The sequence below is a fragment of the Quercus robur genome, chromosome 5 (genome assembly GCF_932294415.1).
Source record: "Quercus robur chromosome 5, dhQueRobu3.1, whole genome shotgun sequence".
Taxonomy (NCBI): Eukaryota; Viridiplantae; Streptophyta; class Magnoliopsida; order Fagales; family Fagaceae; genus Quercus; species Quercus robur.
This window is the reverse complement of record NC_065538.1, coordinates 72,596,122-72,616,681: the sequence shown is the minus strand read 5'-3', so window position 1 is coordinate 72,616,681 and position 20,560 is coordinate 72,596,122. Positions and strand designations below refer to the sequence as shown.

The following is a 20,560-nucleotide window of genomic DNA, read 5'->3' as shown; positions in this document are numbered from 1 at the left end:
TGTAAGAATTTATTATGAATCTTAATGTATATCTTTTAAGTATATTCATGCATATGTATAGGGTTACAAGCTAGTATATATTAATAGTTAAAACTAATAGAAAATCCAATTAGATTTCAAATTGAAATTCAATTAGAGTCTAATTTTGTGTCATATGTCTCATCTAATCTAAGATTTTTATTTTTTGTATCAAGTGAGTTAATTTAGTGTGCATTTGGCAACACTTATTTTTATCAACTTATTTTACTATTCATCTTATTTTTGTTACTATCCATGGGCCTCACTGCATTTTTTAGTACTATTTATGGGTCCCACTGTACTATTTCAGTTAACTTTTACCTTTATCTACAGTACTTTCAGTAAAAAGTTTTCAGTTTCAGCAAAATAAGCGGATCCCAAATAGACCCTTAGTGTAAAAATTGGATTTTAATTAGAGTTTAATTTTGCGCCACATGTCCCATCTAATCTAAATTTTTAAAAAATTTTGTACCAGGTGAGTTAATTCAGTGTAGAATACGAGGGATCTAATATAAATAAACCTAGGTAATATATAACGAGTGGTCTAATATAAATAAACCTAGGTAACATATATAAAACCAAAACTTAGAAAAAATTGGTTAGAATCAAAATTAGATTTTGCCTTTGTTAGCTTTTCATACAAATTAAATTGTTTAGATTTTTGCAGTTATTTTTTTTTTCTGAACTAATAAGTATATTTTTTATACTGTTTATATTTAAATATTTTGTATGTGAAAATCTTGAATGTAACAAACTGTAATTGAGCTAAACGATTCCATACACCCATCTCTATTCAATTTAGGAGATACTATTGAACCAATTTATTCTTTTATTTTGTGTTGTATTTAGTAGAATTTCACAGACAATGATAGTAAATTAATATTGTATATGCAATGTCTAATAGTAATTTTCAAAATTAATGAGAAACTTGGCATAACCAATATCTCAGCCTGATCCTATTAATTTATGTAATTTTTTAATACAATTTGAATCGTGTAAGGGATTTCTGATCATGGAATGGTACGATTTTTTTGAATTATATACCAATTTTAAGTATTAATAACCATGCTGTGAATACCATCTTCAAGGAATCGAATGCAAATTTTAGGAAATTAAGGACCTTCTAACTAACATTCAATCTCTTCTTTCCATCTTTCACGGGTTGGGACCATTTTTTTTTTAAGAAAAAAGGTAATCTCACGAGTTGGGAGGTTTATTGTACCACACACCAAGATCAAAAAGAGTATTGGACATTTATTGATACTATTTAGCTTTTACCCAATGTTGTTGTTGTTGTTGTTGTTTTTTTTTTTTTTTTTTTTAAGAAACTACCCAATGTTGTTAATTTCAGAGTACAGATATTTAGGAGGTTTTTGGGCGATGGTTTTGGTCATAATCGTGGGTGTGTCATCTGTGACGCATTCATATCTATAGAGTTTAATGATTTTGGAGTAGTAGAAGGTTTTTGCTTTTAGTTGGTCTACATGTTGTAGAGTCTAGGTAAAGGTTTAATTTAGATTGTAATAACTTTTCTTGGTATAGTTATTGAGTAATGCTACAATCACAAACTATTTTACAATATTTTTACAAAGTGTTGACCTGGGCCAATTTCTTAATGGTTTTCATTTAAACTCACTATTAACATCACTTTTTTATTTATAAATAACTGCTCACCACATCAGCGGTTTGTAAATTTTTTTGTAAAAAAAGTTTTTATTTCTAGCATTACTCATAGTTATTTGTTCTATTTGGAAAGATTTCTCACGTGGTGGTTTTTCTCTTGAATAGCTTTCTAGCCTTTCCTTGGGTTTTCCACTTCATTACCATATTGACGTCTCCTTTCTAATCACGTTATGGGCTTTTGCCCCTTCTTTTTAAAATATCCAGCAAAATGTCCAATGTCTGAAATTAATTAGGGAAATGCCCCATTACTTGCTTACATTGATTATTTGTGAATTAAAAATGGCTAATTGGATTGATTGAATAACTTGGTCAATTCACATTATAAGTAACAACGGAAATTTCCCAACACTATCTATAGTGAAGCTTAATTTGCCTTATTACTCAAGTTTCCTGCAGGTAATTGGACATTTTTGAATGGAAAACCATTATAAATATACAAGTTTCTTTGATCAATATTCATCAGATAATAAGCTAAGCCAGTAATAATTTATTGTTCGAACAGAAATTGACACCTTATCAACCTATATTTTATATATATATATATAAAATATATATATATATATATATATATTTATATATTATGCGTACACGTTTACTTAATCCTATGTTTAGAAATTAGGAAAATGCCTATAAAAAAAATAAATAAAAAATTGGGAAAATGTTTTGAATCAATTCCATGGTCTAGATTGGATTTGGTGCTCAAGTCCAAATCTACTATTTTCATTTCAAAAGGAATATCCGCCTAACTAGATCATCAATTATTTTCATCTCATTCGAAAAAAAGGGAAAAAAAAAATATCTAACGGTTGTTGGCCAAAATCATATCCCATGTTTTAATTAATTTAGATCAGTTGGAGGATCTTATAGTTTAAAAACCCTTGATTCCACATGCCATGGCTTTATGCGAAATGGAGAACTTTACTCTTACAAAGAAATATATAATTCTACTACAAAAGAGTTAACCAGTAATCAACTAACCATTCATCCCTTCAACTAGAAGTATATTAACTATATAGTTATATACTTATTTATTTGATTTTCGAGCTACGAAGAGATCCTTAAAGATTAGTATCACATAGTTTTAATAGAGCCATTAATTCCATGATGTGTTTCTTTTTTAATTTGGATAATAACAATGTTCTAATTATGAGGGAACTGTTAAATTCAGAATAATTTTGATTGGAGTCTTTGGAGATATGCAACAATTTTTTTAGTTTTTACCTTTGTCTTGGTCATATTGTTGTGTCTTGGACCTTTTGGACAAAGGATAAACCATTAACTTAAAATATAATTAATAATAAATACTTTCATATATATACACCTATAGTGCATTCTTTGTTGTCGTAATATTATACTCATAATTTTATGATGATCTACTTCTCTACCTGTAAAACAATTCAATTATACACTTCCACCCAAGCTGTACATGTACAGGAAATGGTCCAAATGAACATGGATAGAGCCAAAAGGATTTGCTGAAATGGGATTCACATCCCCGACAACTTGTGATCTACTAAACATTGCATGTGTAGTAGGTATGGAACAAAAAGAACTCCAGAAATTGTCTCTTCCCAGTAACCAAACACCAGATCTCTCTAATCAAGTTGTCACTTCTTATACATTTGTGAGAATTTGAGAAAACAATTTATTGGAATGACCTAAATCCTATAATGATAATGCATCCTTCTAATCAATGACAATAAAACAAATTTCCAATGGTAAACTAGAAAGATCCCATTAACACCAAAAAAGAAAAAAAAAAGGGAGAAGAAGATGGAAGTGCTCTATATGTCATGTTGATGACTACATGGATGAGCTTAGATGAATCAGAACCTTGCATTATTGTACGACTGATGTATATGGGTAATGAATACTTGGAAAAAGGATTATCATGAAGGTATTGGTCATTGATCCTTTGATACTTAAAATGTTAATGAATTCTTTTTTTCAAAGCATATTATTTTTGGAAATTCGAATGCATGTAGACCAATGCTCTTGTTTTCCTTTTCTAAAAAAGGATCTTTAGGAGGATTATTTTCCTGAACATTTATTGTTGTGGTTAATGGAGAATACTGTTGCGACTACTTGTGTTAGAATGCAATTAATATGTCGATTACTCATCTAAATATAGGTCAAGTTGAGGTTATCCTCACTCCTTCCAAGTTCTCTCGAGTTGATTTGTTTTTGTTATGAAATAGCAGAAGCTCTAACATCAATTATTATTACTTGGAGCTAGCAGAAGCACATTCATATGAACCAAAAAATAAAACATCCACAAGAGACCATGATTTAATGTGGTTCAACCAACTCTATGCCTACGTCCATGGGCAACGCCAAAAAAAAAAAAATCCAATATCAATGATATGGATTATAACAACATTGATCAAACGTCACAACACTCACAACTCACACAAACAACATCCACAAATCTCATCAGCACACAAACAAAACCTCTCATAAACACAATTTCACAATCCCAATACCCCATCACACTCAATAACTCTCTCACACTCACATAACAAACAAATTCTCAACACATAACAGTGGGTTATCTTTCAATCCCAAAAATTTACCAAATTACTCTTCAAAGAAACTCGCTCATGTTTTTTATGAGTCTTTTTCCTCTCCCCACGTGGATGGAACCCTGGGTAAAAGCCACAACAATAAGTGAGAGGGAGTCGTAGGCTAGCTATGCTATGTTGATGGGAAAATTCTTAGGTATTCCTAAAGCACAAAGAAATGAAGTTTCCTTCTCTCACATTCATGGTAGATCATACCATGAATTTAATAAGTAGACCTCACTATAAATGTGAGAGGAGAGAGTACAATTTTTCGTGCTATGAGAGTATCTAAAAATTGCTAAAGTTTATGATGTAGACCGGATGCAAACTACATGCATGTCACCAACAAAAGAACAATTCATAGAATCTAAATCCAAAACCAACATTCTAACCCATTATGTTCTTCCGATTGTACATGTGCTATGTTGAGTTTGTCTTTAAAAACATAATGGATGCAAAAAAGTTTTCCTTTCTTTTTTGAGAAATAAAATGGACTCAATGTGAGAATCTTTCACCAAAGCTAAGCAATTATATGTTAAGAGCAGCAACCATTTATGTGTCTGCATCTAACATCACCTTTGTACTTGATCTATAAGCAATTTTGTTCTTGGATGAAGGAGATATATAATTCACTAAACAAGCAGTGGAAAGATATTAATTAAGTACAAATCCCAAAATAGTATTTATGTAATTATTTTGTTTCTAGTCTCAAAAATCAACTGTTGAACCCTCTGACTTAGTTTTTGTTATCAAATTTTCCAATCTCTAGAATAGTCAAAAAGGTTAACATTGTGGGGGGTGTTGGTCTCTTTTCAACTACTAAAACGGTCGCGATCAGAATGGCATTCAACACGACCAAAGAATAGAATAAATCATCCTATCTTGTTATAATATTATTCCCTGCTTGTAGGATAGTCCATTCAAACTTTGGCTTTAGAGTGGTTGGAATAGGATCAATTTCAAACAGATGACCCACATTCTCACTGACCCGTCATTGACTTAGTCAGTAGTCACTACACTACCAAACCCATCTCGTACGACAATAATTTGCCAATAGAATCGAATCGATTAAACTAGGGAATTTGTGTCAGAGAATTATAAATCTTCAAACTGTTTCCATGTACGTTTCCAACAGTATTACAACTAATTGTATTAGATTCCAACACAATTTAAGACCAACTTTTCAGAGACTAATTAGCACTGACATTATGAAAATGCCAAGCATTTTGCATGTGATTGAAGGTTTTTCTTTCCTTTTGACATGATTGAAGACCGAAAGTTTAAAGTCTAGGTTTAGAAGCACGTCAAATACTGGTCAACTCAGAAGCCCATAGCTTTTCTGATTGTTAAAGAATTAAAGCCCATTGTTTAGGAACATGCAAAAGCAAATTTACCACAATTCCCGTGGTAACTCAGTGCATGCCTCAATTGCCCTAAATATGCCTAGGACTCTAGCAATTCAAGTCCCACGCGCTATAGCTTTGCATGAAATATTGAGACCACACTAGCTAGGCTCAATAAGTACACTTATCTATTATATAGCTGAATACCTAGCCAAGACTTTGATAATGGCATTTTGTTTTCCTAGTAAGGAAGAGGAGGGCATGCATTTTTTTTTTTTCTTGGGATGTATTCAGGGTATGAAGTTTATTGATGTAATTCTAAATCAAGCTCAAAATGAGTATAAAAATGACAATAACAATCAAGTTGCTTTGCATCACTATTAAACACGCTTAAGCACTAAAAAAAATGTGAATTTAATCATTTAATGTAACAACGTTCATGATTTATTCTCAATTGACATTTCTGCAAAAATTAGAGACCTTTACGTGTGTTTTGGACCTTTGGTACACAAACTAGACTTTTTTCCCATAAAGTATAGCCCTAGGTAAGTGCCCTTAACGCGCATGATCATTGAGCATGGGCACAACTTTTACCCCAATTTTCACTGAAATTGTTTTCCCTATGCCATGTCCAATCATCCTTCTCCTTTGGCCCTTTGCACTCATTTAAAATCCCATAAGAGAGGCCCCACGGAAAAAAATGTAAAACGTTTTCTTGCAGATTTCACCATCTTTGCAAATACACACCTTTCCTTCTTTTTAGCTTCCCCTAGCCTCCAACCTTTTATGGCATGCTTTGCTTTTGTTCCTACTGGGTACCAATAATGCAATTTTATTGCCAAAATTAAGATAAAACATGGAAAAAAAAAGGAAGTGTAGTTGGTACTTGGTACATAGTCTTTTCCCTACCTTTTCTCATTTCACACTTTTTTTTTTTGGTTGGTTACTATTCTTTTTCCTTCTTTCTCTTTGTTTGAGAGTGTTTGATAGTACTCTAACTGACGTATTTGGTTGGTTGCACTTGCATATAAAATATGTGCATGAATAAATTTATATCAATTTAATAATGGCACGAAAACTCAAAGAGTTACTCAATGCCATGTCTAAGGATAACATATATGGTAGGGGTACCTGATGTTAACAACAACACTTAGAGTATGTTTGGATACCTTTTATTTTGCTGAGAACTGAAAATACTGTAGCAAAATAATTTTTAAATGTGTGAATAGTGCTATGAAAACCATTTTTAATGAAAGTTTTGGTAAAAAAAAAGGTTTGTGGATCCGTGAACAGTGCACGGGATCTACTGAAAAAGACAGAAACGCACTTCTCAAAAAAAAAAAAAACCAAAACGTAAACGCTCAAGTTATCATCCGTATCCAAACGGATACCTAGTCAAAGAGAAATTAAACTGATTCAAGATAGTTTACTCTTATCTTAATCCTTGATTGATAGTGATCATCAGCAATTTTTAAACTTTAATCACAGATTAGACACAAATATTAGTATAATAGCTATTTGCAACTTTCTTTTTCCTTTCACACCAAAAGAAACTAAAATGAGAGAATTAAGGGGAGGCGCCTCCCTCCTTTTGGCCTGTTGTCTAGTCTCGCATTTGAAATTAATAAACTGCTATAACATATGAAACATTTTAAGCAAATATATTTAGTTGTTTGATTCTACCCCCCTAATAAACCAAAAACAATGAGATATGATCATTGACTCAAATGCGTTAAATTGTTTGATTGTGCACCGTACATAAGAAAAATGCACCTAAGCATTTGAATATGAGAGAAAATAAGCTTGCCCATTTCTTTGAACCAGAACTAGTTTGTCAAGGAATCTGATAGACACCATTCACAATTATAGATGCTTTTAAAAAACCCAAAAAAAAAAAAAACCATTATTTCTGTCTTAGTTTTTAGCTGTCGACATGAATTATGTCACGTTCATATATATTCTTCATTTTTGCAAATCCAAAACAATTGAGAGAACGGTGCCTTCATGGGAAAAAAGTATAGCAGTCAGAGATGTGGGGTTGGTCAAGTCTCAAGAAAGCAAAGAGTTGAACAGCCACCCAATAAGCCAGGACCCACACCCACCAAAAAAATAAGAACCACGCATAGATCATGGCCAATTAATTTGGCCATCATGCCCACAAACTCACAAAGCCTTAGTCACAAATAAAAGGGTAGGGGTCCATTATTATGTGGTCACATTCATGCTCCACTAGTCCTGTTTCTTTTACCCTCTAGATAATTCCATTTATATATTTTAGAAAAAGATATATATATATATATATATATATATATGTGTGTGTTAATTTTATATATATTTGTGGGCTTTCGGGGTGCCCTAAGTGTTCCTGTTTCTTTCTTTATTTATCTCTCCGACTACACTATTTATTTTTAATGATATCTCAATCTCTAATTCTTATGCAAAACCAAGTGCTTCACATAAGAAACATTAAAACATAAAACTATGCTAATCCATGGTATTATATATACAACATCATGATCACATTATTTACGTCATTCTTATAATATTTTATTACAAGGAAAAAGACAGAATAGTATTAACAATTATTATAGGCAGATAATGTAGAAGAATCAACCAATTGCAGCTTGCTAATTTGGATAGCTTCTAAAAATTACCATACAAGCTCACTGGTCGAACGTTGGAGCTAGCAGCTGCTAGATTCTAAAAATTGCGAGTAGGCTTTTATGTATATTTCATGAATTAAGCTTTCACACTTTATTTTTTATTTTTTTCAAAGATGAAACTAAATCTCATATGCTTACAATATAATTAAAGTTGGATTTTAGAAATTGTGATTAGAGCACTCACAGCAGTGGTGCTAAATAGCTATATTGGTATTTTTAGCACCACTAATCACAAAAGTAGAGCTGCAGCAGTAGAGCTATAGCAAAAAAAATTGGCTTCTCAACTACAGTGCACTTCTAAAGATAGATGTGCACTGTAACTCAAAGGCAAAAAAAAAAATTATATTTTAATTGGTTTCTCTCTCTCTTCTTTTATTAAATTAATCTTTTCTCTTTCTTTTTCACATTCACTCTTTCTTCTTCACCGAACCAAACCCAACACTTCTCCCTTTCAAATTTTTTTTTTTTTTTTTTGTTCCTTCCTCCAACCATTTTTTCTCTATTTTTTCTTTCTACATCACCTTTCTTCTTCACTGAACCCAGCCCTTCTCTTCTCCACCTTCATTTTTTTTCTTTCTTTCTTCCTCCAACTCCTCACCACTCCTTAGCCATTGCTCGCCAAGCCACCAGCAACCCAAGTCCTAAGCTGTTGCCGACACAAGTCCCAAGCCACCGACAACCTAAGTCTGGTGGTGGTGGGTTTTTTTTTTTTTTTTTTGAAATCAGAGTTGTGGGTGGTGGTTGTTGAGGTGGGTTTGTGGTGGTGGTGGTGGTGGGTTGTTGATTGGGTTGTGTTCATGGGTTGTATTTGTGGTCTGTGTTCGTGGTGGTGGTGGGTTGTCCCAAGCCATTACTGTGGGCAATTGTTGTTGGCTGTGGCGGTGGTGTGGGTTTTTTTTGTTGGTTGTCCTTGGGTTTTTTTGTTGTTGGATTTGTGGGTTTGTTGAATTTTAGTTGTTTTTATGTGCGATTTTGGTCGATTTTTGAGATGATTTTGTTGCAAATTTGATGGATTTAGGTTGTGTTAATGGTGGCCTATGGACAATGGAGGTGGTTGTGGGTTGTGGGTGGCAGTGGAGGTGGTTGGGGTTTTGGGTTTGCTTATTGTTCTTCAGAACCTTCAGATGATTGGTTTGTGGGTTTTTTTTTTTTTTTGCAATTATTTTATTATAGTAGATATATTATTTTATTGTGATGTTTATATTATTTTATTGTGTTGAAAGTTAAAATAAATCCACTACTGCGGGATGTTTTGTAAAATAAGTAGGTAAAATAGATAAAGTGACTTTTTGTGGTGCCAAATAGCTAAAAAAATAGCTCAACTGCTGTGAATGCTCTTATATGGTTATCTTCTTTTTGCGACAAGTATCTACCTTCTCACAGGGCTAGCCCAAAGGTTTCAGAGGCCAAAGGCAAAATTTTCAAATGGAGCATTTATGTTATCACTTAAATAATATTTAACTAGCATTTTATATAATAATTTTTTTAAAAAAAAATTCATTCTTTCTACATTTTAATATGATTTTTTTTTATAGAAAATGTTAAAGTTATAACAAATTTTACTACAAACTGATGTTGTAACGGATGTGATCAATGACATGAGACTTACAAAAATGCTAGAAATATTATAAATTTTACAACATGAGAATTATAAAGATATACCACCAATCACAAAAATTCATTCAAAATGTATTCAATAGTTTGTTAAAGTCCACCTATCATATTCATTGTTACAGCAAATTATAAAAATTATGTAGACCACCGCACACCCTTGGCATAGTAGTCACTCCACAAATATAAGTGCTTGTGGAGGTGTAGAGGACAAAGGCCGGGGTTCAAGTTTTCAGGAGAGCTTCACACACATATATACTTAGATTAGGTTATAGTAGAATTTTTATCTTATATATATATATAAAAAAAAAAAAAAACTTATGCTTAGTAACACGTCTATTTGTAAGACTTATTTATTTAAATTTATTTTATCTCTATTTCTAGTATTACTTAATTATTTGGGTCTTTTTAATGGTGAAAAAAAAATGTAAACTATTTTTTTTTTTTTTTTAGTATCTCTCAAAAATATTTAGTAAAAAAAAAAAAAAAAAACATTTTTTGCCTTCCAAATTTGGGGCATTTATTTAGTAGAGGGCCCTAGGCAATGGCCTAATTGGCCTAAGCCTAAGCCTAGGGCCGGCCTTGCTAGTTCTCATTTATTATTAAGAAAATTTAACTTCAATTAAACTTTATCGGTTTTTAGAAGTTATAGTTGCACAAGTGGTTTTTTTTTTTTTTTTAATTTGCGACAAGTGCCTATACTCTAATTTATTATTAAGATAATCAACCTTAGATTAAACTCCGTTGCTAATAGTGTATTCTATGTAAAACTAACACCTAAGTTTTAATAAATTTTTTTTTTGAGAGAGTTTTAACCTATGGCGTTCGCTCCTGATAATAGCTCTTTATTATCAGACCAAGACACCAATCAGTTTTTGGTGTAGGCGGGGATTGAACCCCAGATCTCTTATACAACCATCAGAGACTTTACCAGTTGAGCTAACTGGAACCCACAAGTTTTAATAAATTTTAAATTCTATTATCAAAAGTTTCAAGTACTTTAAAATATTATAATTTTTAATATAGTAAAATTTACATTCAACATACTGTGCTTTCACAAAGTAACTCAATATTCGTATGTATTACACATCATGAAATGAATGTGATTTTGTCATCTAACTCATTAATTATTAAGATAACTAATTTATTTAGATAAGACTCTTTTTTAAAGTAAAAATAAAAAATAAAAAAAGATAACTAATTTACTTTAAATAAGACTCTTTTAAAGTAAAAAAATGACACAGTAATTATTAATATAATTGTGATTTATTTACATATATTAATATTTAATTAAGCTGTGCATTTCACAAACATAATACTAATATATTATTATTTTAGTAAGATCGTGTTTTTTCTAAAAATGTTATTTATTTATTGATAGGTATTTCTAAGGATTATGATTGTTTGTAAAACTACGTACGTATTCTACCATTTAAAAAATAAAAACTAATATGACAAGATTATATGGAAGGGTGAAAAAAGACTATATGAAATCTTTATAAATTTTAAAATTAATTAAAAATTGGCTGAGTTTCTCACGATGTGTGGTACATTTTTAAATATCTTGTGAGGAATAATCTGTGTTATTTTTAAAAACAATCTCAATTCAGTCCAAAATTATTTTATTCTATATTCTCTAATAGCAAGTATCTTCAAATTAGTTACACGTTAGTTAAAAATGATATAATGTAGTTTTTCCTCCATTTTTTTCTAATCTAGAAAGTATTAATTATTACCAAATTAATTAAAATTATTGCTTTTTCTAAGTGGGCAATTGTTTTTTATGGTGAAGTACTGTCTAGTCCCCACCCCTGATGGCTTTTTTACTTCTTTGACACTGCTTTTAGCGCCTATAAATTGGCCACCCTCAGAGATCATACTTCAACAAAGCATAAGAAAGTGAGAGCAGCAGGAGTGAGAGAAGGAAGAAAGAAAGAAAAGAGAGAATGGAGACTTTCCCAGTTATTGACTTGGAGAAGCTAAATGGTGAAGGGAGAGGAGAAGTTATGGAACTGATAAAAGATGCTTGTGAGAACTGGGGCTTTTTTGAGGTACTAGTATAGTAATATATTTATATTATTTGCTATTCTTTTGAAGCAATTATGATGTAGAAAGCTTTACTAACTGTTGTCTTGGACATCATTTTTAGTTGGTCAATCATGGCATTTCTCATGATTTCATGGACTCTGTGGAGAAGCTGACAAAGGAGCATTACAGGAAGTGTATGGAACAGAGGTTCAAGGAAATGGTGGAGAGTAAGGGCCTAGAAGCTGTTCAGTCTGAAATCAATGATTTGGACTGGGAAAGCACCTTTTTCTTGCGCCACCTTCCTGTCTCAAACATATCTGAAATCCCTGATCTTGATGAAGATTATAGGTTACAACTATAACTTTACACTTAATTTTTCTCATACTAGTTGTATTACAAAATATATATGACAGGTGTTACTAAAAAAAGACATATATATATGGACACCATTATGTCACTCTGTATTGATTTCATGTATTGCTTCTGACTCGTTTTCTTAATTTGGTGAAGGCCAGCAAGCTATCCTTGACACAATTATTGTTGCTTGACCAATTTCAGGAAGGCAATGAAGGAATTTGCGTTTCAATTAGAGAAACTAGCTGAGCAACTCTTGGACTTGCTGTGTGAGAATCTTGGGTTGGAGAAAGGATACCTGAAAAAGGCCTTTTATGGGTCCAAGGGCCCAACTTTTGGCACCAAGGTTAGCAACTACCCTCCTTGCCCCAAGCCAGACCTGATCAAGGGCCTCCGGGCCCACACTGATGCAGGCGGCATCATCCTTCTCTTCCAAGATGACAAGGTCAGTGGCCTCCAACTCCTCAAGGATGGCAAATGGATTGATGTTCCCCCAATGCGCCACTCCATTGTGATCAACATTGGTGACCAACTTGAGGTATATTTGGCCAAGGCCAACCCAACCTGTTTGCCACTTTATCATATTGTCCTTCCTTAGCATACTAACTTTCATAGGTCATTTCCACTTATAATATCATTCATGTGCTGTTATCTTTTAATAAATATGTTATTTGAAATGGTTTTAGAATGTAATAAAGAGAATGTGTGCCCTCTTTTCTTTAGCTTTATGAGGGTGATTTTATATTCTATGGTGCTAATTTCCTTCTTGTTCCTTTTATAGGTCATTACCAATGGCAAATACAAGAGTGTGATGCACCGTGTGGTTGTTCAACCGGACGGTAACAGAATGTCCATTGCATCATTCTACAACCCAGGCAGTGATGCTGTGATCTATCCAGCACCGCTTTTGATTGAGAAAGAAGCTGAAAAAGGCCAAGTATACCCAAAGTTCGTGTTCGAAGACTACATGAATCTCTATGCTGGCCTGAAGTTCCAGGCCAAGGAACCAAGATTTGAAGCCATGAAGGCCATGGAATCCACCATTAATTTGGGTCCTATTCCCACCGTCTGAGTCCTCTCATGACAGAAAGAAGTAACTGGTTTTAAGTGTGTGTTTATGTTAATAAGCAACAAGTCTCAGTGATGAGTCTTGCTGGATAAGTTTGTTGTTTAGGTATGCTTTGACTAGCATGGAACTTATAGTTAAGGTCTTGGACTTACAGGTCCTATTTCGTCACGTATGTGCTGGTACTGTTGGTTAGGTGAACTACTTAGAAAATGACTATAACTTAGCACTTTTGATGTGTCTTAAGATTCAGTTTGGCTTATTATGCTTGAGAACATATTTTGGGAATCCATATCAGAATCAATTTAAAGGAATGTGTAAATTAATAAACAATAAGGAGACCATCTATAAAGGGTAAAAAACAAGTTCCAAGCTGTTTTTTCTAGTTTCAGGTCCTACTATGGTAATGGACTCTAATGTGCAAGCTTAAAAGGAGTTGTTTAGTTTAAAGAAGCTCAGCCCTGGAAAGGCAGATTGCATAAAAGAATAAGGTATATCCTATAAGAAGGAAATGCTCAATGATTATCATAGTCTCCTTAAGATAACTATGATATGCCTCGTAAATGTGGTTTCCTTTTTAGACTTTAAATATCAAATAAAAAATCTATCTTCTGCAAGTGGACCACTAACAAAATGTAAACATGCCCCAGCTCAAGAAAGATTCGCTCCCCAAGGCCATAGTAAAGTAATTGCTACCGTACCACCAGAGGCACACAAACAGGAGTACATTTTATTGATACCACTAATTTTTTTTGTTAAAAGTTCTTGCCACCAATATGAGGGGACCCAGGTTCTTGAAACCCTCATGTAATTGGATAGCTGGGATTCACAAAGCACTATCCTTTTCTTAATTGAAATGTTGTAAATAAAAAGATGGTTGTTTGTTTTCAGAATCCTTGAAATCAAATTCCTCACGATTATTAGAAAGTGCAAGAATAAAACATTGAAAATCCCACATCAGCTCTGATGAAAACAGTCTTAGAAACCAGATAGTATAAAGAATTCCAAGACTTCAGAAAGAAACTCTAAGTAGGGAGACAAAAACCAGCAGCAGGAATAAATTAAGTTAGGATTGGAGTAAGAGTTGATGCATAGAGGAACACTAGATGCACTACTATGCTGGAACCATATAACTGAAATACATTAATCAAAAGTGCAGGTGACTTGAACCACTGCTACCGCTTTATTCTAACTCGCATCACTAGACGTGGAAACAACAGACTTCTGAGGTAGGGAAACAAATTCCTAGAGCTGGTCTCGAATCAAATTTATTCCGGCCATATCTATTATTTTTACAGGTCGAATAATCATCTAGATTAAGGGATGTTACGTTGGCCGCGAGCAGTGTTGCATCTGGTTTTCAATGCTTTAACTTGTGGAAAATAAAAATTACATGAAATGAATGTTGAGCAGCACAACTGATCAAAAAGGTATAGTCATCATACCAGAGGGATAAATGCAGATTTATAAGGCAAGAGTAAGATATAAATTAAGATTAGCAATTGTGAGAAAGACTAGTTTGCAGTTTCTACAGAAATATAAAACCCCTGCTTCATTCTTTCAAAATGCTTGACTTGTTTAGTTTCCATTGTTGACAAATGAAAAAATGGTCAGGTAACAAATAAACACCCAATGACGAGAGAACTCAACTATGCTTATCAGAAACCAACCTCAACAGTGTTAGGATGAGATAAGGAGTGACAAACCTTGTCTCATAGGCAAGGAAGAATGTGATTTAATAAAATATCTGGCCCCAAACACAGTGGAATGGAATAATAAGATAGGAGACATATAGTTGAATAAAGTTCAACCCAACTATGCTTTTATCGATCTCAGCAAGCTCTCACTGGAAATCTTGCATGAACACACTAGCATATTTTAAATATTTCAACCAATGAAACATCAATTGCCTAATTATATTTACCAAGTAGGATGCAAAGGTTTCTCTTTTCAATGACAAGCCAGAAGTTCACCTAGGTTCAATGCACAATCCACATTGATTTCCAGACGTGTCAGAACCCATAAAACCTGAATTGAGGTAAGAGGCATATACCTTACCTCCCACTTTAGTGACATCACATACAAACGCATCATAACCATGCACCCAGAATAATCTAAACATAAAACAGCCATCAATCATTCACACCAATAAGTCTCTTCTTAAGTATTATTACCATTCTTGTTTTGCTAAATGTCTCTTCTTAAGTATTATAAGTCACTTTCAAAGATTAGGTCACATCACACTATTTTTTTCTATGTCATCATCTGTAAGTGCAATGCAACATCATATGACAGATCTTTCACAGGTATATTAAAAAAAATTTCAAACTAAAATATACGGGTAAGTGATCACCAGCCCAAGTGGTCCTCTCCCCTCCTGTTCAAGAGCAAGAAAATGGATGTGGGAGGATGGAGTTACCGGTCACTTGTATTATCATCACTTTATCCCCCTAAAAAAAAAAATCATAGGGCTGAGGTTTTGTTCCCTCAATTTTATTGCCAGATTTTTTTCCCCTTTTCATTTGGGGTGCGGTAGGGCAAGGCAGTTGCACAGTTCACAGTATTCATTTTCTACACATTTGAAAAATACACATCAACAGTTCTGCAGCCTAAAGGTTCACAAAAGAAACTGCTTGATGAAAACAAATTATGAAATATAACAAATGAAAAAAGTCCAAACAATGATCTAGACAAAATTGGCACTCAGAATGGCAAGGCCAGAATCATACCCTAAGCAAATGAAATAGTTTATTGAAAACTCATCCGTATTCAAACAATGTTTTAGAAAATTTCACCTTGAAAATCAGCATGGAGAACTGAAAGCACAAAATCTTTTGAGTAAACGGCTGCTTAAGGATGGCACCTGATTTGTCAGTACCAAAAGGAAAGATTTCTAGATAGCCACCATTTCAATAAGAAAAAATCACATCCTTTCTCTAGTTCATGATCATGATTGATGAGATACTTGAAGGCAAGCTGTGATGCAGGTATATGATATCAATCCATATCACTTTCCTGATTCTTGATCAACCACATCACTCTTAACTTCATGAGTCACATCTGTGTCTGACTTTGCAACCTTTTTCTCACCTCCTTCCAATGCATCTCCATTAGAGCAGTGGTTCTTCAGAACCATCGAAATGTCAGCCTCAGAAGCTCCAGCAAGCTTAAAGCGTTCAACAGCAGCATCCAGGTTTTTCTTCCAACCCCCCAGCCCTAGTTTGCACTCGACTTGAGATCGCTCAAAAAGCATGTTACCCCAGAAGAGATGTATCTGTGATCTCATCACAGCTGCTTGTTCTGCTGCTTCATCTGCTGAAATTTCACCCTGACTGCCAAGGCTAGAGGGCTCACCTTCAGTATTACTTCCTTGTTTCTTTCTTCTTTTTGATAACTCTTCCTTCTTGCTTGCACTTGGATCTTTTAGCTCTTTTGCTCTCTGCTCCTCAAGCTTTTCCCACATCTCAGTTGCAGCCTTCATCTTTTCCTCGGCACTATCAAAAAGGTTGAGCGTTTCTGCAGAATCCCAGCTTGAGAGATCTATTTTCTTAGCAAGTGCAAATGACCAATGAAGCTTGGCCATTTCAAATTGCTGCTGCCCCAGAGCAAGCAATCCCTCATAAAAATCAGGTTTGATAAGAAGTGCCTCCTCATACTTCTCTCTGGCCAGAGAATATCTTTCCTTAACCCAGTCATAAGCTGTTTGAAGCTGTGCTGCCACTACATCCTTTCCAGCAGATTCATCTAAGGGAATGCGTTTTCTAGCTGCACACATATGAACATTTCCCCAATTGAAGAAAGCCAAAGCAGCCACCTCCTGGAACTTTGCCGCAGCCTTGTCAAAAAGACCTTGAGCATCTTCACTTGTCACCGTCTCCTCAAGTGCCTCAGAACAAAGCTCCATCCCAAGCTCATGCAAATCAATATGAGCATCTGGGTCAATACCAACATGGGTGCGGAAAAGCTGAGCAAATTCAAACAACCAATCATCCATCTCCACTTCCTTGCATTCAGGATCTTCTGCAGCTCCTGGTTTCTCCTTCTGAGCTTCTTTCTCTGGCTTATCAATTATGGTATCAGCAGGTTCCAACACAGATTCACTTAGTGACGAATTAGAGCCACTATCATCTCCCTTATTTCCCTCACTCTCCATAGCCTTCTCCTCCTCTTCTTCCAATAATGGTGGCTCCTGCTCAGGACTCACCTCCACAATGTGCAATCTCAACATCCCAATTGAGTCTGCCTTATCTGTTTCAGGGTCTTTCGGGACGAGGCTATCCACACAAGACTCTGCAAATCTGAGTTCCCCTGTACAGGTTATGGTCACCAAATCACCATCATTGTCCTTATACTTGATCAAAACTGACTTTGATGATGGAAACCGTTTGCTCACAATCTCCCTTAAAACTCTGAAACTGCATTTCACCGGCATCTGGGAAAGCCTTATGTCATGATCATAAACAAGCTTCAACAGCCTCCATTGGATTGCAGCCTCTGTAGGTTGCCCATGAGTAAGCAATGACACTGATGAAGAAGACGATTGTTCCTTCTGGCTATCCTTGCTTGGATTAGCAGGCTTTGAAGAGCCACCTGAAGGCTTCAACACAAGTTTCGACAATTGGGCTTTAGACTCAGGACCATTTTCATTGGGTAGAACAGTTTGGGGTCTCTCTGGCTTATTATTAAGCGATACCACTGATCCCCCTGCTGTAGTAGTTGGCTTCTTTCCTACTGGCCGGGCAGGCAAACACGGCCCTAAACCAGCAATTGGGGCACCACGAACTGCAGAAGCCCCAAGGGCAGCAGGGGATGGGCGGCTCTGGAGGTCCTGCTGTGCATCCTGGCGAGGACCCAATGCCATCCTCAACCTTCGTGCAATCTCCAAAGCATCGCCATGATTTGGATCAGCCCCCAACAACACCTGCACATCCTGCATCGCCATTTCATACTTCCCTATCGCCTCAAATGCCCGAGCCCTCCTAAGTAGAGCCCGGACAAACCGAGGCTGGACCTGAAGCGCCATGGTACACTCAGCAATCACAGTATCATAGTCAATGGGCTTCATTTGCATCAAACAAGCCGCCCTATTGCTATGAAACACAGCTCTATCCAGGTGGGTTTTAGGGGTAAGTTTAAGAGCATTATCATACTGCTCAAGAGCACCCACATAGTCCTTATTCTGAAACCTCTTGTTCCCTTCTTCTTTGAGCTCATGAGCCCTTTTCAAAAAGATTGATGAGTCCAAATCAACACCACCATTAGCATTTGCAGTTGAATTATCGCCTGAAACTTGGTTTGCACTACCCTTCTTCTTCCTACCCCCTGATTTCCCCATTTAATTTCAATCTCTCTCTCTCTCTCTCTAAAACACACACAAATATCTATCTATATGTATCTAAATGAATAAAAAAGCAGCAAGCTTGCAAAGAAAAAAATATATATAAAATTGTGTTTATGAATAAAGACAGAGAAATGGGTACTTACAATTTACAAATAATAAGCTCAAAGATGCAAGCTTTTCTGTGAAGATTTTAGCTTCTGTTTGATTGCCCCAGAAGATGGGTTGGGTTGAAGATGAAGAGGGATTTAGTTGGGAGATACGTTTGTTTTGGTTTTGGAGCTCAGTTGGTATGGGAGAGAGAGAAATTGGTAATGGAAGTGAAGGGAAAAGACTGAGGAGGGTTTAGGAAAGACGCTGTGGATGAAACCCTAGAGCTAGAGATGGTGGGATCAGAATCTTTTGTCATTTTTGATAATCAAAGTTTTGCAGTTGGTCAAGGATGACCGTTCGATACGTCCAATGTTGTTTGATCATTCACTCTCTAGATCAATCTCCTTAAATCGGACATGTTCATCACATCCAGCAGGGTCCACGGGATCCAAATGAATCCCTATGTTGCTGATTCGACAAGTGGCAATATAAATCGTTGTCCATTTATCCCACCGGTATTTTTTTTTTCTTTTTTTTTTTCTGTAATGTTGTAAGAAATTAATAATATGTGAAAAATCTACCTAGTACAGTGTTCTAGCAAAACAAAAGGGTATTTGTGGTGCAGTGTTCCATCATATGTTCACTTATTGAAGTGAAGTGTTAGAGAAAAATTGGTGCTACTACTTCAGTTCAGGGTTTTTGACTTCTTTTTCTTCTTTTTTTTGGTCCTATTGATGTAATCTGTGAAAAATGTATCCTAGTACATAAAGTACTATGTTGGTGAGCACTAAGTATTTGTGGTAATTTTTCAAGATGTTAAAAAGTACTATAGAAAAAAAAAAAAAAAAAGTTATTTCGAAATATTTTTGTCAACATCTTTTATTTTTTCCATTAAAAGACTTTTCTTTTTTTAAAATGGTAGATTTTTTCCCCCGTGAATAAGGTTACACATCATATCATATCATATTATATATAATAAAAGTTGGGCTTAGACACCGTGGTTGCGCCATGTGTCTTCACCAAATTGTAGAAATTTTAATAGATTTTTGAAAAATAAATATAATTTTTTTTTGTTCTTATCTTTTTTTCCTATAATTTCTAAGTTGATAAAAATTTTAATTTGAAATCACTTCTTTAGATAAAGTTTGATAGACACAAAAACTTGATAATTTAATATCAACTTAACCTCTTCTCATCCATTAAGAAAAAAAATATATATTCTTAAGCTTCACACTTTCATAAATTTTTATAGATATATATATATATATATATTTTTTGTTCTTATCTTCTTAAATTGCATGATTTTTTTTTTAGAAGATAAGAACAAAAAAATATATTGAAGAAAAAACATATTAGTACATAATGACATATTGCATCAAATTGATTATAGGAAACAACAAAAAGAGGGGCTAACAATGGAAATGAAGCAATTGAAGAAAAAATCTGTGTCGAAGTAAAGAAAAGAAAGATTGTGAAGAAGTAAGTACAATTGCACAAATAAATATTATTTGGTTCTTTTTTAAAACTTCACACTATTTTTATTTTCCTTAAGAAGAAAATAACTTTTGTATTTTTTCTGTTTTGCAAAGAAATAAAAAAAGAGAAAGTGGAGGACCAAATAGAAGTGTTAGACGATTAGAGAACATATAAAATATTTAAATGAAAGACTAATTTCATATTTAGAGTTTTAGATTGTTTTCATTTTAGAATGATTTGAGTTTGGAAAAATTTACTTTTAAGCTATTGTATATACGCTAATTCAGTTAATAGATTTTATTTCGGATAGGTTGACTTAGTTTATT

The 20,560-nt window shown here is 34.2% G+C and overlaps 2 protein-coding genes across 2 annotated transcripts; one reads left to right on the top strand and one right to left on the bottom strand.

Moving 5' to 3' along the window:
- Positions 1–11,751: 11,751 nt before the first annotated feature.
- Positions 11,752–13,579, top strand: LOC126726998 (1-aminocyclopropane-1-carboxylate oxidase). The gene is made up of 4 exons (XM_050432443.1): positions 11,752–11,930; positions 12,029–12,255; positions 12,466–12,799; positions 13,043–13,579. Exons 1-4 carry the CDS (start codon positions 11,826–11,828, stop codon positions 13,331–13,333), a joined length of 957 nt encoding a protein of 318 aa, XP_050288400.1. The 5' UTR covers positions 11,752–11,825; the 3' UTR covers positions 13,334–13,579.
- Positions 13,580–15,960: 2,381 nt separating this feature from the next.
- LOC126726997 (protein CLMP1) lies at positions 15,961–19,122 on the bottom strand. Its single transcript, XM_050432442.1, has one exon. It carries the CDS (start codon positions 18,660–18,662, stop codon positions 16,335–16,337), a length of 2,328 nt encoding a protein of 775 aa, XP_050288399.1. The 5' UTR covers positions 18,663–19,122; the 3' UTR covers positions 15,961–16,334.
- Positions 19,123–20,560: the final 1,438 nt, after the last annotated feature.